This window comes from Citrus clementina, unplaced genomic scaffold (genome assembly GCF_000493195.1).
Source record: "Citrus clementina cultivar Clemenules unplaced genomic scaffold, Citrus_clementina_v1.0 scaffold_9, whole genome shotgun sequence".
Classification (NCBI taxonomy): Eukaryota; Viridiplantae; Streptophyta; class Magnoliopsida; order Sapindales; family Rutaceae; genus Citrus; species Citrus x clementina.
Genome location: NW_006261964.1, coordinates 243992 through 270046, shown reverse-complemented (window position 1 = coordinate 270046; position 26055 = coordinate 243992). Strand labels below are relative to the sequence as shown.

Sequence of the window (26055 nt, the reverse complement as noted above, 5' to 3'; positions counted from 1 at the left end):
CTAATTAACATAATATTTAATCACTTAATGAATGAGTTTATTAAAATTACTTCTTAATAGAGCGATGATACAATCACAAATTTTTATATAAATTTATTTTGTATAAATTGATTTAGCACTAATTCATTGGTTGAATAAAAATACAAAATAATAAAAACAATTCATGTAGACAAAAAAATATTTAATTCAACTAATTTAATCATGGTACATCACTTTGTGCAAAATAAATTTGTACAAGAGTTTATGACTATATTATTACTCCTACTTAATATTTAACATTAATCACGTATTAATTTAATATAATATATGCAATTAAAATAATTTATACTAATCCATAATGTGCGAGAGGTAAATTTCAACATGCTCCTTTCTATTAACTATTTATCACATTTATATGCATACTATCATGATCGATTGAAACATACACATAACAAAGAGTGAATAAAAAAGAGTTAATGGTTTTTGCATAGTCCCACACTAAGCTAGCAACATTTCCTCTGCTCCTTTGCCACTGTACATAACACAGCATCATCAAGTTCTGGGAGATCTTCCAATACCAGGATCTTCAGCTTAGGAAGCATGCGTTAATTTCTGAAAATACTGTTAGGGTTAACTCCCATCTGATTCTGAATGCAAATCACAAAAGTCCTTCAAGCTGCTCTAGACTTTGGAAAATTGTCAGTGAAAACATTCAATTTTGTTGCGTTCAGATATTGCAGATTCTGGAAAAACATAGGAGATTGTTAAGCCACTCAAGTGGGACAAACTTAGAAACTTATTCCCTCTCCTTATGGGTTTTCTCTGAAAACAAATATCGATGAGAGTGAGAGTAGAGTTGTCATGACTTTGTTAAGTCACTCCGGCAAGTGAGTGGATTTTAGTTTAGTTGTTGGTTTTTCCAGGGCCTAGGGACCTTTGTAGTCAGATATTCGACAAGTCTTGGGGATTTGGTAGCAAAGTCAAGTTGGTTGGCTATCTATTAATGCTAAGTATTTCCTGCAAGAAGCTGCATATAAGTAATGGATCCAGAGGAATTAATTAAGAGGTGCAGAGCAATAAGATTGAGCGACGAGGAAGGGGGGAGAGTCTCTTTCAAAAACAGAATGAAGATCAATGGTGAGAAGATCTTGGCGGGTTGTTTGGTTGGGAAGGTGCTCCACACGAGAGAAGTTAGCATAGAAGGTTTAAAAATGGCAATGCAACGGGTGTGGAGAACCTCGCGAGAAGTCAAAATAGAGAAACTGGGAGAAAACGTCTTCATGTTCAAATTTGGGTCAGAGGTGGACAAGAGAAGTATCATGGTGGGAGGTCCTTGGCATTTCGATAGAGCGCTCATTGGCCTAACTGAACCAACAGGAATCGGAGATATAAAAAAGCAAGATTTTAGTCACGTTTCATTTTGGGTTCAAATCCATGATGTGCCTATCATGTGTATGTCTAAAGATATGGCGGCAGAACTGGGAAAAGTGATTGGAAAAGTAGAGGAAGTAGAAACTGATGCAGCAGGAGAGTGCTTTGGTCAATTTCTGAGATTGAGAATATCCGTAGATATCACAAAGCCATTGAAGAAAATCATCGAATTAGAACAAGAAGAGGAAGATGCGGATGATATTCCAATGCGTGTGATGTATGAAAGACTGCCTGATTTTTGTTTTTGCTGTGGGCGAATAGGACATCAGTATCGAGAGTGTTTTTACTACAAATCCCAGTCAAAAGATGAGTTAGCTTATGGCCCATGGCTAAAAGCAAATACCGTAGCTGAGAAACTAAAGCAAGGCAGGGGGAGAGATAGATGGACGGCAGAATCAAGCAGGTTCCGCTCAGAGGAACCAGCTTCTACAAAACCTGAGATGGGGACAAATAAAGAGAAAGGAGTGCACCAAAAAACAGCTGAACCAGGCAGTGGAGATGACCTGAACCAGCCCATTTTGGCTCCGGGTCCGGATAGTTTGGGAATCGAAAAGGGTGGGGATCAGATGGTAGTGGAAACACATTTAATGCAGAATGGTATAAGACATGGTGAGCTAGTGAGTAGCTGCAAGGAGCAGAAAAGTGCAGCAGAGGGGGTTGCAGTGCATCGGGAGGTGGATGTAGAAGCGGGAAATAAGGGGGGGAACAAAAAAGAGAGGGAAGAATTAACACAAAAAGAAAAACCAGAAATGGTGTTATGTCATGGGCTGGAAAAAGAGGGAGTTTTCGAGCCGGGAAAGAATGAGATTAAAGGGGCTTTGGAAGTTAGAGAGGGCCAACAAAAAACAAACATGAGCCTAGCCCAAATGGATTCGGAAACTGAAAATGCAGAAAATGAGCCGAAAGTAGAGAAACAAAAACTTAAAAGGAAAAAGTGGAAGCTCCAAGCTCGAAACGTGGAAGGATTTGGAGGTAAAATGGAGGGGTCCACAAACCTAAAAAGGCCTATGAGCTCAATGAATTGGGAAAGCCCAAGGGGAAAAAAGAGAAAAATAGACAGCCCACAAAATCTTGAAATTTCACAACGGGTTCAAAGAAATGGGGCAGCAGCTACGAAGCTAACCTTTGAAAATGAGCATGGTGAGCTAAGAGGGGAGCCTCAGAATGCAGCAAAGGAAACATCGGCGGTGGCTGGAGGACAGCCCCGCCGACAGCCATGAAACTCATAAGTTGGAACGTTCGAGGGCTGGGGAAAGATCGAACGTTCCGAGAAACCCAGCGGATGGTGCAGGAGCAGAGGCCTCAAATATTGTTTCTTTGTGAAACAAAACTGATGTCAAAGCAAATGCAAGCGAAGGCAAATAAGCTTCAATTCCAGAACTGTTTTGCAGTCAATAGGGAAGGATTGGGGGGTGGATTAGCTTTGTTGTGGAACTCAGAGGTTAAAGTGGAGATAAAATCATTCAGCCAACACCATGTAGATTCAGTAGTTCAAAATGAAAACGGGAGTTACTGGAGATGTACCGGAGTATATGGTCATCCAGAATCAGCCCAAAAAAAGCACACGTGGACTCTCTTGAGAAGGTTAGCTACTCTATCATCTTTACCATGGTTATGTTTTGGAGACTTCAATGAAGTGTTGAATTTAAATGAGAAAATAGGAGGGAGAGAGAAGAGAGCTATCATGGTGAACGATTTTAGAGAAACTTTGAGGGATTGTGATTTAAAGGATTTAGGGAGCACGGGGTATCCGTTTACATGGTCCAATCGGAGATTCGGGTCAAACATTATTGAAGAAAGGTTGGATCGCTTCTTATGTAATGGTAGTTGGGGCTTTAGTTATGAAGAAAATGCGGCTGTGAATCTAACTTCCTGGAGTTCAGACCACATCCCTATCTTGATGAAGATCATAGAAATCGGGAAGGGGCAAAGGTATTAAAAAAAAACCTACCCTAGACCTCATTACGAGGACATGTGGAGCCCCTACGAGAAGTGTAGGGACATCGTGAAGCATGAATGGAAGGAAGTAAGCTGCTGGAACATAGGAAACCCGATTGAAAGCTTTAAGCGAAAATCAAAAGAGTCTCTGGCAGAGCTGAAACTATGGAGCAACATGGAATTTAAGGGCAGGGAAAAAAAGCTAAAGCAGCTCATTGAGAAGCTTAGAATTTTAAAAGAGGGGTTCAGCCACTATGAGCAGGGAGATGAGATCAAGAGGGTAGAACATCAGATTGACAGCATGCTGATTGATGAAGAAATTTTCTGGAAGCAGCGATCAAGGGCAGATTGGCTAAAGGAGGGAGACAAAAACACGAAATTTTTTCACTCAAAAGCTTCTGCGAGGAAAAAGAAGAACAAAATTTGTGGCATAGAAGATGGAAATGGAAGGTGGCTTGAGGAAGCTGATGAGGTGGAAAAAATGTTCAGTGAATACTTCACAAACATTTTCACCACGACAAGTCCTACAGCTGATCAGTTAGCGGCAGCAGTTGTGGATTTGCCTACTAAAATCACAGGGGATATGGAAAGTCACCTAGATCAGCCTTTTACAGAAGAAGAAGTAGAAGCTGCTCTTTCTCAGATGTGTCCCACGAAAGCTCCAGGCCCAGATGGGCTCCCGGCAGCATTTTTTCAAAAGCACTGGAGTTCAGTCAAGGATGGAGTCATCACAACCAGCCTGCACATATTAAACGAGGGAGGTAATCTCACACCACTCAATCATACGTTTATTGCTTTGATTCCTAAAGTTAAAAAGCCTAGGAAAGTGACTGAATACAGGCCGATTAGCCTCTGTAATGTAATATACAGAATAGTCGCTAAAACAATAGCCAACAGGCTTAAGCAAGTGTTAAATGACCTCATATCCCCTACTCAATGTGCTTTTGTTCCAAATAGGCTTATTACCGACAATGTAATCATAGCTTATGAATGCCTAAACAAGATTAGACTAAGTAGGGGAAAAAAGGAAGGCCTAGTAGCCCTCAAGCTTGATATAAGCAAGGCCTATGATAGGATTGAGTGGAGTTTTGTCAAAAGTGTAATGCACAAAATGGGGTTCTCTGAAAAATGGGTGAACTTAATCATGAATTGTATCTCTACGGCTAGCTTTTCAGTGCTAATCAATGGAGTGCCTAATGGTCTCATCCATCCCCAAAGAGGATTGAGACAAGGATGCCCTCTTTCCCCATATTTGTTTATTTTATGTGCGGAAGTGTTCTCAAACTTAATGGTGCAGGCAGAAAACAAAAACCTTATCCATGGACTGAAGTTCAGTAGCAACATCTCAGTATCGCATCTCCTCTTTGCGGATGATAGCTTAGTCTCCTCAAGAGCCAATAGCGCTGACTGTAGAAACTTGAAGAACATTTTTAACTGTTATGTAGCAGCTTCGGGACAAGTTTTCAACTACGACAAGTCTTCGATGTTCTTCAGCACTAATACAAAACAAGGCCAATTAGAGGAAGTAAAAAGCATTTTTGAGTTGAATGTTGTATCCAAGCATGAAAAATACCTTGGTTTACCAGCTATGGTGGGGAGAAAGAAGACTTGCTTCTTCAACGATGTAAAATTGAGGGTCTGGAGTAAGCTGTCAAGCTGGCAGAGCAAGTGTTTTTCCAGTGGAGGGAGAGAAGTTTTGATTAAAGCTGTTGCTCAAGCAATCCCGGCTTATGCTATGAGCGTTTTCAAAATCCCCCAAGGCCTGTGTGATGATATTGAAAAGGCTATAGCGAGATTTTGGTGGGGTTCATCCGATACTCATAAGAGCATCCATTGGACAAGATGGGAGAAGTTATGCCATGCCAAGATCAGGGGAGGGCTGGGTTTTAGGGAATTCTCTAGCTTTAACCAGGCCTTAGTTGCTAAGCAAGGGTGGAGAATTCTCCAAAATCCGGAATCTTTAATGGCAAGAATCTTAAAGGCAAAATATTTCAAGCATACAAGCTTTATGGATGCAAAATTAGGGTCACAACCTAGCTTTGTTTGGAGAAGTATTCTTTGGGGTAGACAAGTGCTCCATAAGGGTTTGAGGTGGAGGATAGGCAACGGGAGACAAATCTCAATCTACAACAGAAACTGGATTCAAAAACATGAATTAAAGAGCCATGGCATGCATATGGAGCTCCCCAATGACACTGTAGTTGCTGACCTTATAGATGAGAGACATCACTGGAAGGAGGAGATAATTTGCCAGCACTTCTCGAAGGAAGCCGCAAAAAGGATTTTGCAGACCCCTTTGCCGAGAACCCCTCAGCAAGATACTCTCATCTGGAAATTTGACAAGCATGGAAGTTACTCTGTCAAAAGTGGCTACCAGCTAGCTTTGAAGCAAAAGTTCTCAGACAATCCAGGCTGCTCAGACACTACCAGAACTCACTGGGAGGTTGTTTGGGCAAATGAGATCCCTGAAAAAGTTAAAGTCTTTATGTGGAGAGCAGCAAAAAATCTGTTACCAACAGCAACAAATCTGTGGAAGAGGAAAGTGATAATGGACCCAATTTGCAAAAGATGTAGTTGTAGAAGTGAAGATGTCTTCCATACCTTATTGGAATGCAAGGCTGCGAGAAAGGTGTGGAAAGTGACAGAGTTTTATGAGGAGGTTAAGCAGATGCCCCATCAAGACATGTTGAGTTTTCTCCAAGAAATGGCTTCAAAGAGAACGAAGAAAGATGTAGAATTGATTATTGCTGTTTGTTGGGCGATTTGGTACTCCAGAAACTGTTTTATTTTTTATGGCAAAGACGAGAATCCTGTTATTTCAGTGGCACGAGCAGCAGCTATTGTAGAGTCTTTCAAGAGGGTTAAAATTTCAAAAGATCAAGCAATCTCAAGGCATGGGCAAATCAGTCAGCAAACATGGACAGCTCCCCCAAATGGCTGTTTTAAGGTGAATGTGGACGCTGCAGTAAAAGTTTCAGAGCATAAGGCAGGCTTGGGAGTAGTTGTAAGAAACTCCAGGGGAAGGGTTGTGGCAGTAGCAGTTCAAAATGTTCAATTTCGAGGCACTGTAGCTAGTATGGAAGCGAAAGCTGTTTTGTTTGGAATTGAAACTGCTCAACAGGTGGCTTGTGTGCCAATGGTCATTGAGTCAGATTCAAAGGAGGTGGTGGATCTGTCACTAAACAGAAAGGAAAGCAAGGCAGAAATTGAATGGATTATTGCTGAAATCCAGACAAAGCTTAGGATCCAGAGCCAAGCATCAATTCAATTTGCTCCAAGGGGTTGTAATATAGCTGCTCATTCTGTAGCAAAGAAAGCTTTAGAAGTTGAAAATCAGTGTATTTGGCTGGAAAATTTCCCAGATCATGTTTCGTTGTTACTGTCAAAGTTCTGTTAATGGAAAGCTTTACTTCCTTATCAAAAAAAAAAAAAAAAGTGGGACAAACTTCAAGCTTAATTCAACCAAGGCTGAGATCCTGGCTTCTTGGTTCTTATATTTGTCTACTTTTTGATACTTCTGTTCTGTTACATGTTTTCTTTTTGAAATCTGTTTGATGGATTCTATCAGAGGCATAATAATTTGAGAGGTGATTAGAGATTGTATAGGATGTTACTGCTGAATATTCAATTCTAATAATTTCATGTAAATGATTTAAATTTGATAATCCAGTAAATTACTATACTATAAAGATATTATTTTCAGTTTAATTGAAGATTAATAATCTAATTAATAACAAAAATTTAACTGATTAATTATTCAAAATTCTTCTTCATTTAAATTTTTTTTAAAAATAATTTAAATATTTTATAATTATTTGAGGGATATATATCATCACTTTTTTTTTTTAATTACACTTTGCAAGTTGTTGATTATACTATCTTGAGTTTTTAATACACCTTTAAGCTAAGACGTAAAAATTACTAATACCGTGATGAATCCACTAAATAATTAAAAAAATAATAATCTCACTTATGTAAAATAATAATAATAATAAAGAACAGTAATTCAGAAACATAACAATCTGTTACAGTATTTAAAACTCTCTTTGGCTGAAAGTCGGTAGAACCCACACAACTTTTTTAGATTTGCTTGGATTATGAAATTTTTTTGTAAAGCAATAATGCAATTGGGCTCTACCATCTTTGCATGCAACACGTGTTGTATTTTTCTTTTTATTTTATTTTTTAAAAAAATTGTTATAATTTATAGATATAGTATAATATGATATTTAAATTTACTCCAAAAATATTTTGAAGAGATATCTAGTTATCTAGTAAAAGTGGTAATTTAGGTTAAGATTTGTTCATTTCATTCGATTCGATGCAAATTAAATGAGTTTGGGTTTGAAAAAATTGATTCATTTAATAAATTGATAAATTTGATTCAATTCGCTAATTAAACAAATCGAATCTAGGTCAAGGACATTGATGTTTATTCATTTAAAATTTATTTAATAAATGAGTTATAAACGAATCGACTATGATCCATTCGTTTAAAGTTCATTTATTATTCGTCGAATTAGATTACTTATTTATCCATTAATATGTATAAAAAAATTTTAAAATTTGAAGGCTAATATATTAATTGTAAATGATAGTAAGTTTGTATTTTTTTTTTGGATGTTAAATTTAAAGTCTTTTATAAATTTAAAGTCTTTTATCTTTTATTTTACTTAATTTTTATTTATTAATCATATTTTTGTAAACTAATTTATATTCAATTCGATTCGTTATGCATTTCTTATAAGATAAATGAATAGTAAATGAATTTAGATTTTATTTGTTTTATTTATTAATGTTACTAAACCAATTACTAAATGAATTAAACGAAATGAATCAATTATTCATTTAATAAGTGAATCACATCGGAAACTTGAGGATTCGATAGGTAATGGCGAGGATTGCACGAAGAAGAATGATAACGATGATGCGGTTGGAAACAAAGGTAATGTCACTATAAAAGGGCGTGGCGTACGTGTAAAGAAGATTTTGTTTATTTCATTTGATATGTTTTGTGTCGTAAATGAAAAAGGAAATTAAAAAAAGTAGGAAATGATGAAATTGCTTTGGGGTCCAAGAGAACAAGAAAGGCTTAATGGGCCTACAAGAATGACATTAAAAAAGAAGAAAGAAGTTTTAAAAGTTTTTAACTTTCCTATTCAAGGGAATGTCAATCAATAAACAAAGGGTCAAATTACTTTTAATATTCTAATTTTAATAAAAATATATATTAAAAATTAATTATAATTTATTATATGTTAATATTATATAATTATTTTAAATATTTATATAATTTACTCATTATTATATTTATAATTCTCATACTTTAAATCCTAAAAAGTCTACTTCTACTTTCTTAATTAATATTTAAATGAATAACAGGGAAGTCAATTTAAGAAAATTTTTACTAAAAATATATGTGATATTTTTTATATTTAAAAAATAAAATGAAACACAAGTACTGTAAAAGAACTTTTTAAAAAAAAAAAATTTGCTTTGGCCCTTCTTCTCCATCTTCTTCGTCTTCTTCTTCTTCTTTATCTTTTTTTTTTTTGTATTATTTATGAAATATTATTATATTATCATTGTAAGTTATTTTGGGTGCAAAATTTGAACATAAAAAAAAATAGTAACTAAAGTTATGTTAAATAATTTATTTATAACTTGGCTCAATTATATTCTTGTAACTATATGTTAAATCTCTTAAAATTGGTAGCTAAATAGTTTTATTAGTGTTTTAAGTAACTTAAAAAATTTAAGTAAGGATATTTTTTAAATTTTGAAGTGTACAAAGTAAAACTTAATTTTTTTATAATTAATATATAAGTGTGTAGATTAATAAAGTATTCAAAGTAATATTTATAATGCAAATAACTCTACCCATAAACAAAACAAATTAAAGTGCTTTCTTCATTAAAAAATAAGAAAGTAGCCTGATATATACTTTATTACCGAGAAAGTTCTCATTAATTTTGTGTATGCCCATTGACAATTCAACTACACCTGTGGACTCATCACCACTTACAGTCAATTTGAAACCTGCTGCTTTAATATATTCTCTTAGTCTACTACGGATCAGAATCATCTCCTGATCTTATCTTTACCTGAGTAAATTCTGTTAATACGATTGGTTGTTAATAAATTAAAAAGAAAAGTAATTAAATCTTAATCATCCACTAACATTAAAATACAGGTGGCAGTGTGGCACAAAATATATAAAAAATAAGGAGTGCTCAGATTCGAAGAATATCTTGATCCGTCTACTACACCTACCTATTAATTGCTTCAACAAGCTTATCATCAGGAAGGCTGCTGCTAGCTCAAGACTTGAGAGCAGAAGCTGAAGATAGCCAAATAATTCATGGAGCTAACAACTCTAGGGGGAAACATCAAGTCATCGTTGCAAAAGCATGTATCAAGCTATCATGAGGATGATGATGAACTTCAGCTGCAGTGGTCTGCAATTGAAAGATTGCCAACTTTTAAAAGGCTTAGAACCTCACTATTTGATGTAAGTGATCAGAATGAAGATGGCAGCTCTAGAAATGAGTCTGAAGGGAAGAAGGTTACCGATGTTACCAAGCTCATAGGTGTCGAAAGACATCTCTTCATTGAGAAGCTGATAAAGAATATTGAGAATGACAATCTCCGGTTGCTGCAGAAACTAAGGGAGAGAATAGACAGGTCAAACCAATATATATATAATTAATGCTTAATGCATATATGATACACATAACCATCATTTTGTCGAATTAACCAATGAATTTTTGTTTTTAGAGTGAATGTGAAGCTACCTACAGTGGAAGTGAGGTACAAGAATCTGTTTGTTGAATCTGAGTGCGAAATCGTACATGGGAAGCCTCTTCCTACATTGTGGAATTCTCTTATGAGCTCCTTTTCTGTAAGTACTTTTTGAATGATTCACTTCTGTGCAAACCTGTTTTCATAATCATAAAGAAACATTTAAAATAAACTGTGCAAGAAACTTAACGTACAGGTTTTTAAAAAGCTAATACCGAGCAAATCGCTAGCAGCCAAGATAAGCATTTTAAAGGATGTGAGTGGCATCATCAAGCCATCCAGGTAATCTTTTCATGTATTGATTCTGCTAAATTATAGAACCATATTGGCAGTAATGAATACATATTTTCGACAAAAGGAATCACTCATCACTCATTGAAGGATTTGGATGCAGGCTTACCCTTCTTCTCGGTCCTCCAAGCTCTGGCAAAACCACCTTGTTATTGGCCCTTGCAGGAAAACTGGATTACACTCTCAAGGTTAAACTTTCAAAAAACCATTTGATCTGCATAATACTGGAAATCATAAGCACTATCTGTTTGTTTGTGTGCGTTTCTGTCTACATATACAGTAAAGATAGATACCGATTACTTTATATTAAGAAAATAAAATAAATCCCCACAATATGTCTTGATCAAGTATTAAAATATCCATACATGCATATATTTGTTTGCAATCGTGCACTCCTTGACATTATAATCTTCATAAATAAACTTCTTCCTTTTTGCTTTTACAGGTGTCTGGGGAAATATCTTACAATGGATACAGGCTAGATGAGTTTGTTCCTCAAAAGACTGCCGCCTACATAAGCCAATATGACCTGCATATACCCGAGATGACTGTCAGGGAAACCATTGATTTTTCAGCTCGCTGCCAGGGTGCTGGAAGCAGAGCAGGTAAGGTCCTTTTTTAAAAAATTTAAAATTAGTATAGTTTTCTTGTTACACACCAAATTTGATATTCAATTTCGATTTTTCCGTGTAAAGATATGATCATGGAAGTTATCAGAAAAGAAAAAGAAGCAGGGATCGCCCCTGATCCAGACGTTGATACCTACATGAAGGTATGCTTACTAATGTTCGAGTTTTTGTTTGTACAAAACTATTGATGGAAATAAAAAGGTTAAGACGACTATTACAGGCAATTGCGGTTGAAGGACAGAAAAGAAATCTTCAAACAGACTACGTTCTAAAGGTAAATGTTATTCTTCAATCAGAAAAGGATAGTTAATTGGAGGGAATGGAGTATCTCAAACATTTCAATATTGTTTCTTCCTAGATTCTTGGACTGGATATATGTGCTGAGACAACGGTTGGTAGTGCTTTGAGCCGAGGCATTTCAGGTGGCCAGAAGAAAAGGCTAACGACAGGTCATAAAGAAACTAAGCTTCATGCTGCAAAATTCCATTTCATTTGCACATTTGGCCATTCTTTGCGCACGATGCAGAAATATTAATCTCAACCAAGTAAGACTAATCTATTTCACATGGCAGGAGAGATGATTGTGGGTCCCCAAAAGGCCTTCTTTATGGATGAGATATCGACTGGTTTAGACAGCTCCACAACCTTTCAGATAGTCACCTGTCTTCAGCAATTGGTGCACATCACAGATGTAACTGCATTGGTTTCACTTCTTCAGCCAGCACCTGAAACCTTTGATCTATTTGATGATATAATATTGATGGCAGAAGGGAAGATCGTGTACCACGGTCCTCGCAGTAATGTTCTTCAATATTTTGAGGATTGTGGTTTCAGATGCCCAGAAAGAAAGGGCATTGCTGACTTCCTCCAGGAGGTGCAAAAACAATTTTTGCCTTTTTCCCTCTTTTTTGATTCGACATTGATCATCTCACACTTTGGTTTCAACTATTTAGGTGATCTCCAAGAAGGACCAAACACAATACTGGCGCCATAATGACATTCCTTACAGCTACGTTTCAGTTGATCAATTCTCTCAGATGTTCAAAGAAAGTTATCTAGGAAAAAGGTTAGATGAGGAGCTCTCAAAACCATACGACAGATCGCAGTGTCATAAAAATGCCTTGTCATTTAGCAAGCACGCCTTAAGCAAGTGGGAACTATTCCAAGCTTGCATGTCTAGAGAGTTGCTTCTGATGAAACGAAACTCGTTTGTCTATGTGTTCAAAACAGCACAGGTAATCACAACTTTTGTGGTGTTTTTACAGCTTAACACTCAAATATTTCAAACTTAACATTGTGAATTCGCTTATTCCTCAGCTTGCCATCACTGCAATCATTACAATGACAGTATTTATACGCACTCAGATGAAATTGGACTTGATGCATGCAAATTTTATGATGGGTTCCCTGTATTATGCAATTGTCAGACTTATGACTAATGGAGTAGCAGAACTGTCCTTGACTATTACTAGACTTCCAGTTGTTTACAGACAAAGATCATTCCTTCTATACCCGGCATGGGCTTATTCTCTCCCCGCTTCTATCCTAAAGATTCCGCTTTCACTGGCTGAAGCTCTTATCTGGACGGCATTAACTTACTATGTTATTGGCTATAGCCCTGAAATAGAACGGTAAGAATTGCTGATAATTGTAATGGAAAGATATCCGTATGCCACTGAATAGATTTTAAATATGGTTTTCAGGTTTTTCTGCCAGTTCTTTCTTCTATTTGCTCTGCATCTAGCCTCGACATCCATGTGTCGTCTCTTTGCTTCAACTTTCCAAACTATGGTCATTGCAACAACAGTTGGTTCTTTGGCTTTGGTGCTAATGTTCCTGTTTGGGGGTTTCATTCTTCCACGATGTAAGTCAATCCATAGGTCATTTTACTCCAAATATGGGGAGATAATACAACCGTTGATAGAAAATTTTCCTTGGCAGCCTCTTTACCCCCTTGGTTGAGCTGGGGATTCTGGATTTCACTCATGACATATGGGGAAATAGGTATATCATTGAATGAGTTCCTTGCTCCCCGCTGGCAAAAGGTGAGCTGAAGATGAAATAGTTCCTCGACATTAATTGTGCTGCTGCTAAGCGACATAACTTTTTCAAACAGCCTTGATTCGTTCTCTTTTGTAGGCTATTGCGGAAAATACAACTATAGGGAGGTATACTTTAACTAGTCACGGCTTGAACTTTGAGAGCTACTTCTACTGGATCTCAGTAGCAGCACTGATTGGATTCATGATCCTTTTTGATCTCGGGTTTATCTTAGCATTGACTTACTTGAAACGTAAGTTTCTTTGATTATTTCAATTGACACAACATGCATGAACCTAAAAGAGTTACTGTAAACTAAATACCGTGTGTGATATGGTACAGCTCCAAAGATGTCCCGAGCCATCATATCAAAGGAGAGGTTCTCTCAACTACAAGGAAAAGAAGACGAAGAATCAAATCGACCTGCATTTCCCCATACTAAATCAGAAAGTAAAATAAGTGGTGAAATGAGATTGGTTTTTACATCCCACTTTATAATGGTTGTTGAAGCATTTTTTGTCCACTAATGCAAGGAAACGTGTTTTGTTAAACAGGGATGGTCCTGCCATTCGAGCAACTAACAATGGCGTTTAAGGACGTGCGATATTTTGTTGACACCCCTCCGGTAATTAAGTGCAGCCCTTCTGTCATGTGTAAAAGGACCATGAACTTAATTGGTTACCTCTTAACCTCATTACTCCTGCACAGGCAATGAGAAAGCAGGGTTTCAATGAGAAGAAACTTCAGCTACTTCATGATATTACAGGCGCATTTCGGCCTGGAATTCTAACAGCGCTGATGGGCGTCAGTGGGGCCGGCAAAACAACTCTCATGGACGTTCTTTCTGGAAGGAAAACGGGTGGAATTATCCAAGGAGAAATACGAGTAGGAGGGTATCCTAAAGTCCAGAAGACGTTTGCCAGAATATCAGGTTACTGCGAGCAGACTGATATACATTCTCCACAAATTACAGTAGAAGAATCGGTTAAATTCTCAGCTTGGTTGCGGTTGCCACCAGAGATTGATTCAGAGACGAAAGCAGTAAGACGCAAAAACATTCAAGTGAAATGAGTTTTGGATGCGATATAGTTTGTCTACCTAAAATTCTACAATATATGAACTCACAGCAGTATCTTCTATCAATTATGCAGAGGTTTGTAGAAGAAGTCATTGAAACAATTGAACTTGATGATATAAAAGATTCATTAGTTGGCATACCAGGCCAAAGTGGCCTGTCTACTGAACAGCGAAAAAGGCTAACTATTGCGGTGGAGCTTGTTTCAAATCCATCAATAATATTCATGGATGAACCCACATCAGGTTTAGATGCCAGGGCTGCTGCCATTGTCATGCGCGCTGTTAAGAATGTCGTTCGCACAGGAAGAACGACTGTCTGCACCATCCATCAACCAAGCATTGATGTTTTTGAGGCTTTTGATGAGGTTTTACAACTATTCCCTCCCTGAAATTACCGATCGTCAAATCCCCTCTAGTTCTAATGCACACTCTCTATTCATATTTCATGCAGTTGCTTCTAATGAAAGCAGGAGGCCGTATTATTTACTCGGGGATGCTAGGTCGTCATTCAAGCAAACTTATTGAATACTTCCAAGTATGATCACAACATTAGTGTACTCCATAATGTTTATACGTCCATAGGTATCCACAGCATGAAGAGTTACCAGAAGCAGCTGATTTTTTCGTTGTTTTTTTTTTTTTCCCATCAAACAGGGTATTTCAGGGGTGCCACAAATCAAAGCTAATTACAACCCAGCAACATGGATGTTAGAAGTCACTTCTGCATCAACTGAAGCAGAACTCGGGTTAGATTTTGCCAAAATTTATCTCAAGTCACCTCTATATCAGTGAGTATCAAAAGCAAAACTTATTGACATTTAATAAATGAATGCTTCAGTGAAGCTTCTTACATGAGGCTATGCATTAATAGTAAGAACTTTATTCTGGTAATGAATTTTATATTTTATATGGGTTTTAGGCAAACCATAGAGTTGGTGAACCGGTTGAGTGAACCACAGCCAGGTTCAAAAGAATTACGCTTTCCCACTCGTTACCCTCAAAGTAGCATGGAGCAGTATCTGGCATGCCTGTGGAAACAACACTTATCATACTGGAGAAGTCCTGAATATAACATGGCTCGTTATGTTTTTATGATCTTTGCAGCACTGCTTTTTGGTGCAGTTGTTTGGCAGAAAGGGGAGGAAATGTAAGTCCTACTCTTCAAATGCTCATTTTTGTAATCAACGCTAGCCTAATAAACTTCTTTCTTCTGAAGCAATAAAGAAGAGGATTTGATTGTCATACTTGGATCGATGTACATTGCTGTCATATTCTTGGGAGTAAACTATTGTTCAACAGTACTTCCATATGTTGCAACTGAGCGCACTGTTCTATACCGCGAAAAGTTTGCCGGAATGTACTCTCCATGGGCTTATTCCTTTGCACAGGTTTGACACACCACCTAGAAAGTTATGAAATGATTAAATTTTTTGCTGATGAAACCATAAGTAATCATTTTGGGTGCTGCAGGTAACCATAGAAATACCTTACATAATGTTGCATGCAATTATATATGTGGCCATTACATATCCAGCAATTGGGTACTATTGGTCTGCATACAAGGTCTTCTGGTACTTCTATGCAACGCTGTGCACATTTTTATACTTTGTATATCTGGGAATGTTCCCAGTCTCAGTATGCCCAGGGGTCGAAATAGCTTCAGTTTTAGCAACTGCAATCTACACTATATTGAATCTTTTCTCAGGTTTCCTTTTACCAGGACCGGTACCTTCAAAATCCCTTTCTTTTTTTCTTCATTTCATGTCAATGCATATCCAAGGAAGGGTAATAAATGTGGAGTTTTTTTTCATATACTCAGAAAATACCCAAGTGGTGGATTTGGTGCTATTGGATCTGCCCCACATCTTGGTCCCTCACTGGCCTCTTGACATCACAATATGGAGACATGAAGAGAGAGATATTGATTTTTGGGGAGCACAAAACAGTTGGTTCCTTTCTGCATGATTATTATGGTTTTCATCACGATCGTTTAGGCCTTGTAGCTGCTGTCCTCATTGCTTTTCCAGTTGCTTTTGCAATCCTTTTTGCCTACTGCATAGGGAAATTAAATTACCAAAGGAGGTAGATTTAGAAGGCATTATTTTATAAGATTATTCAGCTTGACTGCCTTTTTATATGCTAAAAAGAATACCTTATTTTTAAGGTCAAGTATATTATGTGCTCAAATCAGATTTGCTGTACTAGTTTACTGCTGTGATATGGTGCTGCTGATGTGAATGTTTCTCTCATATATACACGTAATCAAATTATTATTATTTTTTTCTCCAAAGAAAGAGCAGTGGAATCAGCCCTCACATTTTGAGGATTGATGTTGCGGTCAATGCATTTGCCGGGAGTCGAACCCGGGTCTATTGCTTGGAAGGCAATTATCCTAACCGTTGGACTACAAACGCTGTTGTTGTCATGAAACTTGTCAGCCCTAGAGAAAGTAACCTAATTGAAAATCTTATTTTGATAATTTAACGAATTTTTGCAAGAAAATTCAGGTGTTAGAGAACAATATTAATATAAAGAAATGATTTTATAAGAGTGCATGGAAGTAAAAATATGAATTAAAAACTAACCACAACATTTATATCAGGGAAGATTCAAAGAGTAACAATATGTATATGTATTATAAAACTCATAAGTTCAAATTATTAGGAACCTAGCAGAATCCATTATATTATACCTTAAGTTCTGTTTGGGAGAGATACTGTTTGGGATAAATATGTCGACGAGACCAGGAATGACGAGCAGATATGACGAGCAGATATCTGATGGCAGAGTCCTGCGAACCGGTGTGTTCCGTAAAAGCCTGGTGCGCGGAGGAACAGGAGCAGAAATATCCTGCTCGTCCACGATATTGTCATCCGCGAGGCCAATTCCCTATAAGAGGTATACGGCCATTCCGGCTAGAGGTCGATAGGCGAGGAGACCCGGTCGACGGCAGTTGGCAAGACATGCTCTCCAGCCCGAGAATCTAGGCACGACAACCACGCTTTCCCCTGAACCGTGGCGTAACACGCAAGGTCTCACAGGACCACGACAGCCACGCTTTCCCCTGAACCGTGGCGTAACACGCAAGGTCTCACAGGACCACGACAGCCACGCTTTCCCCTGAACCGTGGCGTAACACGCAAGGTCTCACAGGACCACGACAGCCACGCTTTCCCCTAAACCGTGGCGTAACACGCAAGATCTCACAGAACCACGACAGCCACGCTTTTCCCTGAACCATGGCGTAACACGCAAGATCCCCCGTTTGCCCATAACGCAACAGTCAGAGCCCCAGACCGTCTCGAAAAAAGTGAAAAACTGGGATTCAGAGGAAGCCTATAAAAAGGTAGCCAACGAAGGTAAAAGGGTTAGCATTTTTGAGATAAAAGGAAAAAACCACGAAAAAGTCATAAGACCTGTGGCAAGCGTTCCCCGAACCTTGATATCTGACTTGAGCGTCGGAGGGTTTGCGCCGGGAGAACAACCGGCGTACTCTGACTTGTCTGTGTGTGCAGGGATCTCTGGAGAAGAAGCATTACTAGGAGACCTCCTGGTCGTGGGGAAGTTGATCGAGCAGAGATCCTGGTCGTAGAACGAGGAGAACCGGAATCTCGCATCAACATTTTGGCGCCGTCTGTGGGGATCCAGAGCAAAAAGCTTCTGTTGATAGCAAGAAGAGGGGTGAAGTAAGCGAAAAGCAATGGAGACAGGAGGAAGTAGTGCACAAGGGGGTGATATGAGGCTTAACGATTCCGTGACGCTGAGGGAGATAGTCAGCGAAGCACGGGAAAAAGTCATGTTCGACCGGATGGAACGGATGGAAAAGCAGATGGAGACCTTGACAACCATCCTGCATGAGCTGCGGAACGAGCGAAGGGTAACCCAAGAAGGAAGGGTGAGAGGTGGTGGAGTGGCACCAGGTCCCGATAATGCGGGGAGAAGTCAAACCACAGGGAGATTTGGTGGTGAGAGGGGTAACGTACCTCTACGGGGAGAATTTCATAGAGAAAGAGAGCGGTCCCCGGTAAGACAGACTTGTGACGCGGACGACGGGGTGGTGAATGCAGAGGAAACAGAGTTGAGGCAACACTTGCAAGATGTAGAGCAAGAGCGGGATCAAGTTGCAGCACGTGACCCTGGTCGTGCGGGGCAGCTGGAGGAGGAAGTGCGCAGACTAGCGCAGATAATTGACGACATGCAAGGGAGGAACAGAGCCCCTGGTTGGAGGATAATGCTGGACGGAGAATCGCCGCTCGCAGCGGAGATCATGAGGGCAGTTATTCCGAGAGATTTCCGCCTCCTCGACCTCAGATACTCGGGAAGAACCGATCCGCTGATGCACATAGAGCACTTCAACGACATAACTGGGGTACAAGGACTATCTCAATCCCAAAGGTGCAGGGTGTTCCCACTATCCCTCGAGGGACGTGCACGAGAATGATACAGGAAACTTCCTCGGGGCAGCATTAAAACCTTCGAGCAGATGTGCCAGGAATTCGCAGAGCAGTTCAGTGGGGCGATGTCACCGGAAGATGATATGATGGAGCTGAAAAGCATGAAACAGGGGGAGCAAGAAACCCTTCGGGAATTCATCAAGAGGTTTCATCGGGCTGTCCTCGACTTGGGAGCCTTCAACCACCCTCAGGCGTTAAGGGGATTGAAAGAAGGGGTGAAGATAGGAAGGCTGTGGTATAATTTGAGAAGCCCAGCTATTCAAACGTATGCGGCAGCATACGAGCAGGCTAAAAGAGACATCGAGATTGAAGAGGAGAAGGCTGCACGGATCAAGACAGACCAGTTATAAGGGTTGGGGAGGAAAGAGAAGAAAGCATTACCAGGGAATGGGCCGATCAGGAGGAGGGACCACCAGGCCTCCAGTAGTGGAGCAGGAGGTAGGGTCACCGCTTACCAGCCTCCTCAGAGGCCACCACAGTATCAGCGCAGCAGGGCGCAACCTCCTCGTTCCCCAGCTAGGGAACCTTGGACAAGAAATGATCCGGCATCTGGTGGCCTTCATCAACATTCCCACGGTGGCAGGACGAGCGGACCAGAAGTACTTCCACCGCCCCCAACTCAGAGCGGGGCAAACAGAGAAAGAGCAGTGCATCTGATCGACCAGAACCAGGACTATGGGCGGTACACTCCCTTGAAGATGTCCCTGGATGAGATATACGAGGCCATAAAGGATCGAGGGCTGCTGCACCTCCCTACACCAATAACAAAGCTGCCCAACAGGAGGGATAGGGGACGTTATTGTAAGTTCCATGGCACCCACGGCCATACCACAACAGAGTGTAGAGATCTCAAGACCCAGGTCGAAGATTTGGTGAGAAATCGGTACCTGGACGAGTTTATGGATGGGACTTTTCCGATGGTGGCCACGACAGATGAAGGGGAGCAGAGTGATAGAATCTTGAGGCGCGAGCAGCCCGCAGTAAGGGTGATAGCTGGGGGCCCAACGTTGGCCGGAGATTCAAACAGATCGAGAAAAAATTATGCTAGGTACGCCATGACCAGTAAAGAGGTACTCCTCAACACCCCAGCAGCCAAACGAGCAAGAGTCAGGCAAGTGCCAATCATGTGGACGGATGAGGATGAGGAAGGGATTCTATACCCCTACGAGGATGCCTTAGTCATCAGGGCTACGGTCGCTAGTAAGAAGTTTGACCGGATACTGGTTGATACAGGGAGCTCAGTTGATGTGTTATTTAAGTCAACCCTAGAAGAGATGGGAATAGCCGACCGAAAGTTGGAATACACCAACACCTCCTTGAAGGGGTTCGGGGGAGGGAAACTGGTTCCTCTGGGCGTGGTCGAACTGCCCATCACAATTGGGAGCCCCCCGACAGAAAGAACAGTGATACTGGACTTTGTCGTAGTGGATGAGGAAGGTCCTTACCAGATGATCCTAGGTCGGCCATTTTTAAGGATGAGCAAAGCGGTGTTGTCCAACCATTATCTGGCTCTGAAGTACCGGGTGAATGGGGTAGTAGGAGTGGTACGAGGAGACCAGAGGATCGCAAAAAGCTGCTACTCCTCGGCAGCAAGGGAGGCAATGCAGATAACGCCCCTCGATACCCGAGTGGAAAACAAGACTGGCAGACAAGAACCTGTGGAGGATCTGGAAACAGTGAGCATGGGACCAGAGAACCCGAGAAAGACGATCAGAATCGGGTCGAGACTTAAGAGAGAGCAAAAGCAGGAGTTGGTGAAATGCTTACAGGCTCATGCTGATGTGTTTGCCTGGACACATGAAGACATGCCGGGGATTGACCCTGAGGTAGCGTGTCATAAGCTGGCAATAAAGAAAGGTGCTCGGGCAGTAAGGCAGAAGAGGAGGTGCTTCAACCAGGAGAGGTATGAGGCTGTAAATGAAGAGGTGGAGAAGCTCTTGAGAGAAGGGTTCATTCGGGAAGTCAGTTACCCAGAATGGATATCAAATGTGGTGCTGGTAAAGAAGGCAAACGGCAAGTGGAGGATGTGTGTGGATTTCACAGACCTCAACAAGGCGTGCCCAAAAGACAGCTTCCTTTTACCAAGGATCGATCAGCTAGTAGATTCAACGGCTGGACATGGTCTGCTTAGCTTCATGGACGCATTCTCGGGATACAACTAGATCCCCATGTACGAGCAGGATGAAGAGAGCACGGCTTTCATCACTAACCAAGGTTTGTTCTGTTACAGGGTGATGCCATTCGGTCTCAAGAATGCTGGGGCCACCTATCAAAGGCTGGTGAACAAAGTATTTAAGCCGTTGATCGGGAAAACCATGGAGGTGTACGTGGATGACATGATTACCAAGTCCAAAATCCCGAAGGAACACGTCAGACACCTCGAGGAGACATTCGAGCTTTTGAGGAAGTATAAGATGAAGCTCAACCCGGAGAAGTGTGCTTTTGGGGTCGAGTCAGGGAAATTCCTGGGATTCATGGTGAGCCATAGGGGGATTGAAGCAAATCCCGAGAAAATCCAGGCGATTGTGCAAATGACGTCTCCTCGTAACCTGAAGGAGATGCAGAGCCTCACGGGGAGGTTGGCGGCGTTGAGCAGATTCATATCCAAGGCTACAGATAAGTGTCAGCCATTCTTTCAAGTGATAAGGAGGGGAAAGAAAACAGAATGGACCCCCGAATGCGAGGAAGCCTTCCGAAACTTGAAGCAATACTTACAGCAAGCTCCGCTGCTGTCCACACCGAGGGATGGGGACAAGTTGTATCTGTATTTGGCGATATCGGATCGGGCCGCCAGTTCTGTTCTGGTGAGAGAGGAAGAAGGAGTTCAGTATCCGATATACTACACCAGCAAGGCCCTGCTCGACGCTGAGGCCAGATACCCACCGTTGGAGAAATGGGCACTTGCCCTTGTGGTTGCTGCTCGGAAGTTGAGGCCATATTTCTAAGCCTTCCCGGTCTCGGTAATAACAAACCAGCCATTGCGTCAAACTCTGCACAAGCCAGATGCCTCTGGTCGGCTCGTCAAGTGGGCTGTGGAGCTGAGCGAGTTCGACATAGACTATAAACCCCGCGCGGCGATAAAGGCCCAGGCAATGGCCGATTTCGTAGCTGAATTCACAGAGCCCGAAGTATGCTTAGATCAACAAGATGCAGCTGTAGGCAATGACGAAACTCAAATATGGCAGATGTCTGTGGATGGGTCATCAGGGGAGCGGGGTTCAGGAGCAGGGATTGTCCTAGAAGGCCCAGAGGGGGAGGAGATCTCTTATGCTGTAAAGTTGGAATTTGCAGCCACAAATAACCAGGCAGAGTATGAAGCCTTGATAGCAGGTCTGGAATTGGCTAAGGCCGTGAAAGCAGACAGAGTTAAGATCAGAACCGATTCCCAGCTGGTTGCGAATCATGTCAGTGAAAGATTCCAACCAAGAGAGGAGAAGATGGAACAGTACCTGAAAATAGTCAGGCAGATGATGGGGAAGTTCGAGGCCGTGGAGGTGATACAAATCCCCAGGGAGCAGAATAGTCGAGCAGACATTTTGGCGAGGATGGCAGCAGTAGCCGACCCAAAAATGCCAAAGTCGGTCCCTCTGGAGGTGAAGTCCAGCCCGAGTATCGAACAGAATTTGGGGGTGTTACGGATAGAACAAAAATGCTCGTGGAGGGACCCGATAGTTTCATACCTTAGAGACGGGGTATTACCACCAGATAAGCTGCGAGCTCGGAAGATTAGAGCCCAGGCCTCGAGATACACGATGATCGATGGGGTACTGTATCGGCGAGGATATACACTACCGTTCCTTCGGTGTTTGGATGAGGACGACGCGGATTACGTGCTGAGAGAAGTACACGAAGGAATTTGCGGAAATCATTCTGGCGGGAGGTCCCTGGCCCACAAGGTTCTAAGGCAAGGATATTTCTGGCCGACAATGCACCAGGATGCGCAAAAGAAGACCAGGGGTTGTGCAAGCTGCCAGAGTTTTGCAAATTTCTCCAACCAACCACCAGAGAAACTCACCTCCATGGCCTCCCCTTGGCCATTTGCTCAATGGGGAATTGATCTGATCGGCCCATTGCCAAAAGGACGAGGAGCAGCAACACATGCAATAGTTGCTATAGATTACTTCACGAAGTGGATAGAGGTGGAAGCCCTTAGCAGGATCACAGAGAAGAAAACAACAGACTTCGTGTGGAGAAACCTGGTCTGTCGATACGGGATCCCTTATGCCTTGGTAACGGATAATGGCAGGCAGTTCGATAATCACAGCTTCAGGGATTTCTGCCAGAACCTCGGGATAGAGCTGAAGTATTGCTCGCCTGCCCACCCTCAATCGAATGGACAAGTAGAAGCAGCCAACAAGACCATCAAGAGGCTTCTGAAAATCAGGCTCGGGGCAAAAAAGGGCGCTTGGGTTGACGAGCTGTCAGGTGTGCTATGGGCATACAGAACAACCCACAAAACCGCAACTGGGGAGACACCGTTCGCTTTGGCTTTCGGACATGAAGTGGTCGTGCCGGCTGAGATAGGAACGACCACACACCGGACAGGTCATTTCAATGAGCAGGAGAACGACGAGCAGATATGTTTGAATCTTGATCTGCTAACGGAAAGGAGGGAGCAAGCAACCGAGCGATCAGTAACTTACCAACAAAGGGTTGCTCGGTATTATAACCAGAAGGTGAACATACGGCAATTCAGGGTCGGAGACTGGGTACTGAGAAGAGTGAATCAGAGCACCAAAGATTCGACTCAAGGAGTGCTGGGATCGAATTGGGAAGGGCCATATAGAGTCAAGCAGATAGCGGGACCCGGAGCTTACAAGCTGGTCCGCGCGGACGGCCACGAGGTGAAACGCCCATGGAACGCAGCACACCTCCGGAAGTACTTCCAGTAAGACTTTTTCACATTTGAAAGCTATTTTCGCTCATGTTCATTATCGTTTATCTTTTACGCTTTATGTCCGAACAATTTCATGTAAGTCAAATCCTGCCATTAATGGAACGTCGCGGAATTTCATTCGCTCGAAACCGAGAAAAACCCAAGGCATGCAAAGGCTCGCCAAGTCTCAAAGCCTGTCTTATGGCGAGACAGAAGCCAAGCATGCCAGGATCTGCTCGACCACGAGAAGGCGAGCAGACTCCAAAACATTCGAAGAAATTCCCAAGGCATGCAAAGGCTCGCCAAGTCTCAAAGCCTGTCTTATGGCGAGACAGAAGCCAAGCATGCCAGGATCTGCTCGACCACGAGAAGGTGAGCAGACTCCAAAACATTCGAAGAAATTCCCAAGGCATGCAAAGGCTCGCCAAGTCTCAAAGCCTGTCTTATGGCGAGACAGAAGCCAAGCATGCCAGGATCTGCTCGACCACGAGAAGGCGAGCAGACTCCAAAACATTCGAAGAAATTCCCAAGGCATGCAAAGGCTCGCCAAGTCTCAAAGCATGTCTTATGGCGAGACAGAAGCCAAGCATGCCAGGATCTGCTCGACCACGAGAAGGCGAGCAGACTCCAAAACATTCGAAGAAATTCCCAAGGCATGCAAAGGCTCGCCAAGTCTCAAAGCCTGTCTTATGGCGAGACAGAAGCCAAGCGTGCCAGGATCTGCTCGACCACGAGAAGGCAAGCAGACTCCAAAACATTCGAAGAAATTCCCAAGGCATGCAAAGGCTCGCCAAGTCTCAAAGCCTGTCTTATGGCGAGACCGAAGCCAAGCGTGCCAGGATCTGCTCGACCACGAGAAGGCGAGCAGACTCCAAAACATTCGAAGAAATTCCCAAGGCATGCAAAGGCTCGCCAAGTCTCAAAGCCTGTCTTATGGCGAGACCGAAGCCAAGCGTGCCAGGATCTGCTCGACCACGAGAAGGCGAGCAGACTCCAAAACATTCGAAGAAATTCCCAAGGCATGCAAAGGCTCGCCAAGTCTCAAAGCCTGTCTTATGGCGAGACCGAAGCCAAGCGTGCCAGGATCTGCTCGACCGCGCGAAGGCAAACCGAATCCCAAGCATTGAAAAATCTTAAAAGGCATGCGGCAAAACCATGAGCCAAGCCGGAACCTGCTCGTCCAGACAAAGACAAGCAGATTCTCAAACGAAAATTAACTCATAATTACAACACCAGAAAGTAATCAAAAAACATTTTTATTAATTGGTTAATGATTAACAGAGGGGATAATCTTCATGAACATTGTCCATTACAATAAAAGAAATATATCAAAAAGACGGCGGATCAGTGAGCCGAGCAGCATCGGTTGGCTGGACCTCCTCAGGTGCGGGGGGGGGTATCGCCAGTTGCGTCCGGGGGGGTGCTCGCCTCGCCAACTTCAGCAGGGACTGCACGAGGAGGAGAGTTTTCCTCCTCAATCACGATCGGCTCTACCCCTTCGGCATCTTCCTTGGCCGCCTCCTCATCCATATGCCGAGCAACACCAGCTGCAAGGTCATCCATCTTCAGGTCAGGGTGTTGCTTCCCGAGGACGGCCATGATGCAACGATAGGAATGCCGAAGTCCCTGGTCGTACTGGTTGTCGGCCTCCCTCTCCAAGTTCTCGACCTGAGCTCGGTGGGAGTCACGGAGAGACTCGAGCTGAGCCTCATACATAGCCTTCTGCCTTTGCAGATCCTCCTTGACCTTGGTAAACTCCTCCTCGAGGGTAATGGCTTTTGCTTGAGCAAGTGATTCTTGCTCTATCAGCTTCAGATTCTCGAGATTCAGCTCCCCTGCTTTCTTCTCGGCAACGTCAGCTCTGTTCGTCGCCGATTGGATATCCTCCTTCATCTTCCGGTCGTAGCGGCCAACCTTAGCCTTGTAATAGGTGGTCATGCAGCTGAGGTGGAAAGCGCTATGCTGCATGGCCCCCACCAGCTCACCCAAGGTGCGGCCGTCAAAGGCCTCCAGGTCCTTCTTGCTCACGGATTTAGTTAACTCATTGAGGTAAGGGACCAGATGTTCTGCTCGGCTGTCAGGTAAGCGAGATCAAGGCCCGACAGGAGGAGAAGAGGTAGCAGGATCTGTGGCTACTCCACTAGCTTCCCCGACTTTTACAGGAGCCGGAGGTAAAATCTTCAAGGGTGGGGCCTGCTACACGATGTTGGCCCGCTTTGCGGTAGGGGCATCCTTACTCTCGTCCCTCTTCGTGGTTGGAGGTCGAGAACGTTTTCGGGTCAGAGCCCCAATCACAGCGTCCTCCATCCTATGGCCAGGAAGTATTAAGCGAGACTCGAGCAAGTTGTATGTGGATAACAGTTCCCGGCTCTAGCAGGAATTGACTAGCACAGCCTCAACCCGTTTGAGCTGGCCGGGTCGGAGTGGGAAATGAACGCCCCAAGAAACTACAACATAAACAGACACTTGGTTAGAAACAAGCCAATAAAACAAGAACAATTATGGATACAAGGCATCTGGAGCGAGCAGGCAACCTGGG

At 42.2% G+C, this 26055-nt stretch overlaps 3 protein-coding genes and 1 non-coding gene across 5 annotated transcripts; 2 read left to right on the top strand and 2 right to left on the bottom strand.

Annotated features, from left to right (window-relative positions):
• Positions 1 to 6052: 6052 nt before the first annotated feature.
• Positions 6053 to 6745, top strand: LOC112096288. Its single transcript, XM_024179717.1, has one exon. The coding sequence runs from the start codon at positions 6053 to 6055 to the stop codon at positions 6743 to 6745; it is 693 nt and encodes a 230-aa protein (XP_024035485.1).
• A 2871-nt stretch (positions 6746 to 9616) lies between these two features.
• Positions 9617 to 16439, top strand: LOC18031478 (pleiotropic drug resistance protein 3). 2 transcript variants are annotated; one of them, XM_024183561.1, is made up of 24 exons: positions 9617 to 10032; positions 10126 to 10249; positions 10346 to 10431; positions 10544 to 10628; positions 10886 to 11045; positions 11136 to 11212; positions 11290 to 11343; positions 11428 to 11518; positions 11642 to 11943; positions 12023 to 12304; positions 12387 to 12700; positions 12773 to 12933; positions 13011 to 13114; positions 13209 to 13362; positions 13452 to 13571; positions 13664 to 13734; positions 13818 to 14150; positions 14261 to 14551; positions 14638 to 14721; positions 14841 to 14974; positions 15106 to 15333; positions 15403 to 15574; positions 15657 to 15911; positions 16006 to 16439. In XM_024183561.1, exons 1-24 carry the CDS (start codon positions 9710 to 9712, stop codon positions 16270 to 16272), a joined length of 4272 nt encoding a protein of 1423 aa, XP_024039329.1. In that variant the 5' UTR covers positions 9617 to 9709; the 3' UTR covers positions 16273 to 16439. The 2 variants fall into 2 exon arrangements, with proteins under 2 accessions (XP_024039329.1, XP_024039299.1); XM_024183531.1 differs by having other exon boundaries at positions 10331 to 10431.
• Positions 16440 to 16528: 89 nt separating this feature from the next.
• TRNAG-UCC lies at positions 16529 to 16600 on the bottom strand. The gene has a single exon. It is a non-coding gene; the product is annotated as a tRNA-Gly (tRNA).
• An 8296-nt stretch (positions 16601 to 24896) lies between these two features.
• On the bottom strand, positions 24897 to 25823 carry LOC112096278. Its single transcript, XM_024179703.1, has 2 exons — positions 25717 to 25823; positions 24897 to 25590 (listed from the first exon to the last, which is right to left on the bottom strand). The coding sequence occupies exons 1-2, from the start codon at positions 25821 to 25823 to the stop codon at positions 24897 to 24899; spliced, it is 801 nt and encodes a 266-aa protein (XP_024035471.1).
• Positions 25824 to 26055: the final 232 nt, after the last annotated feature.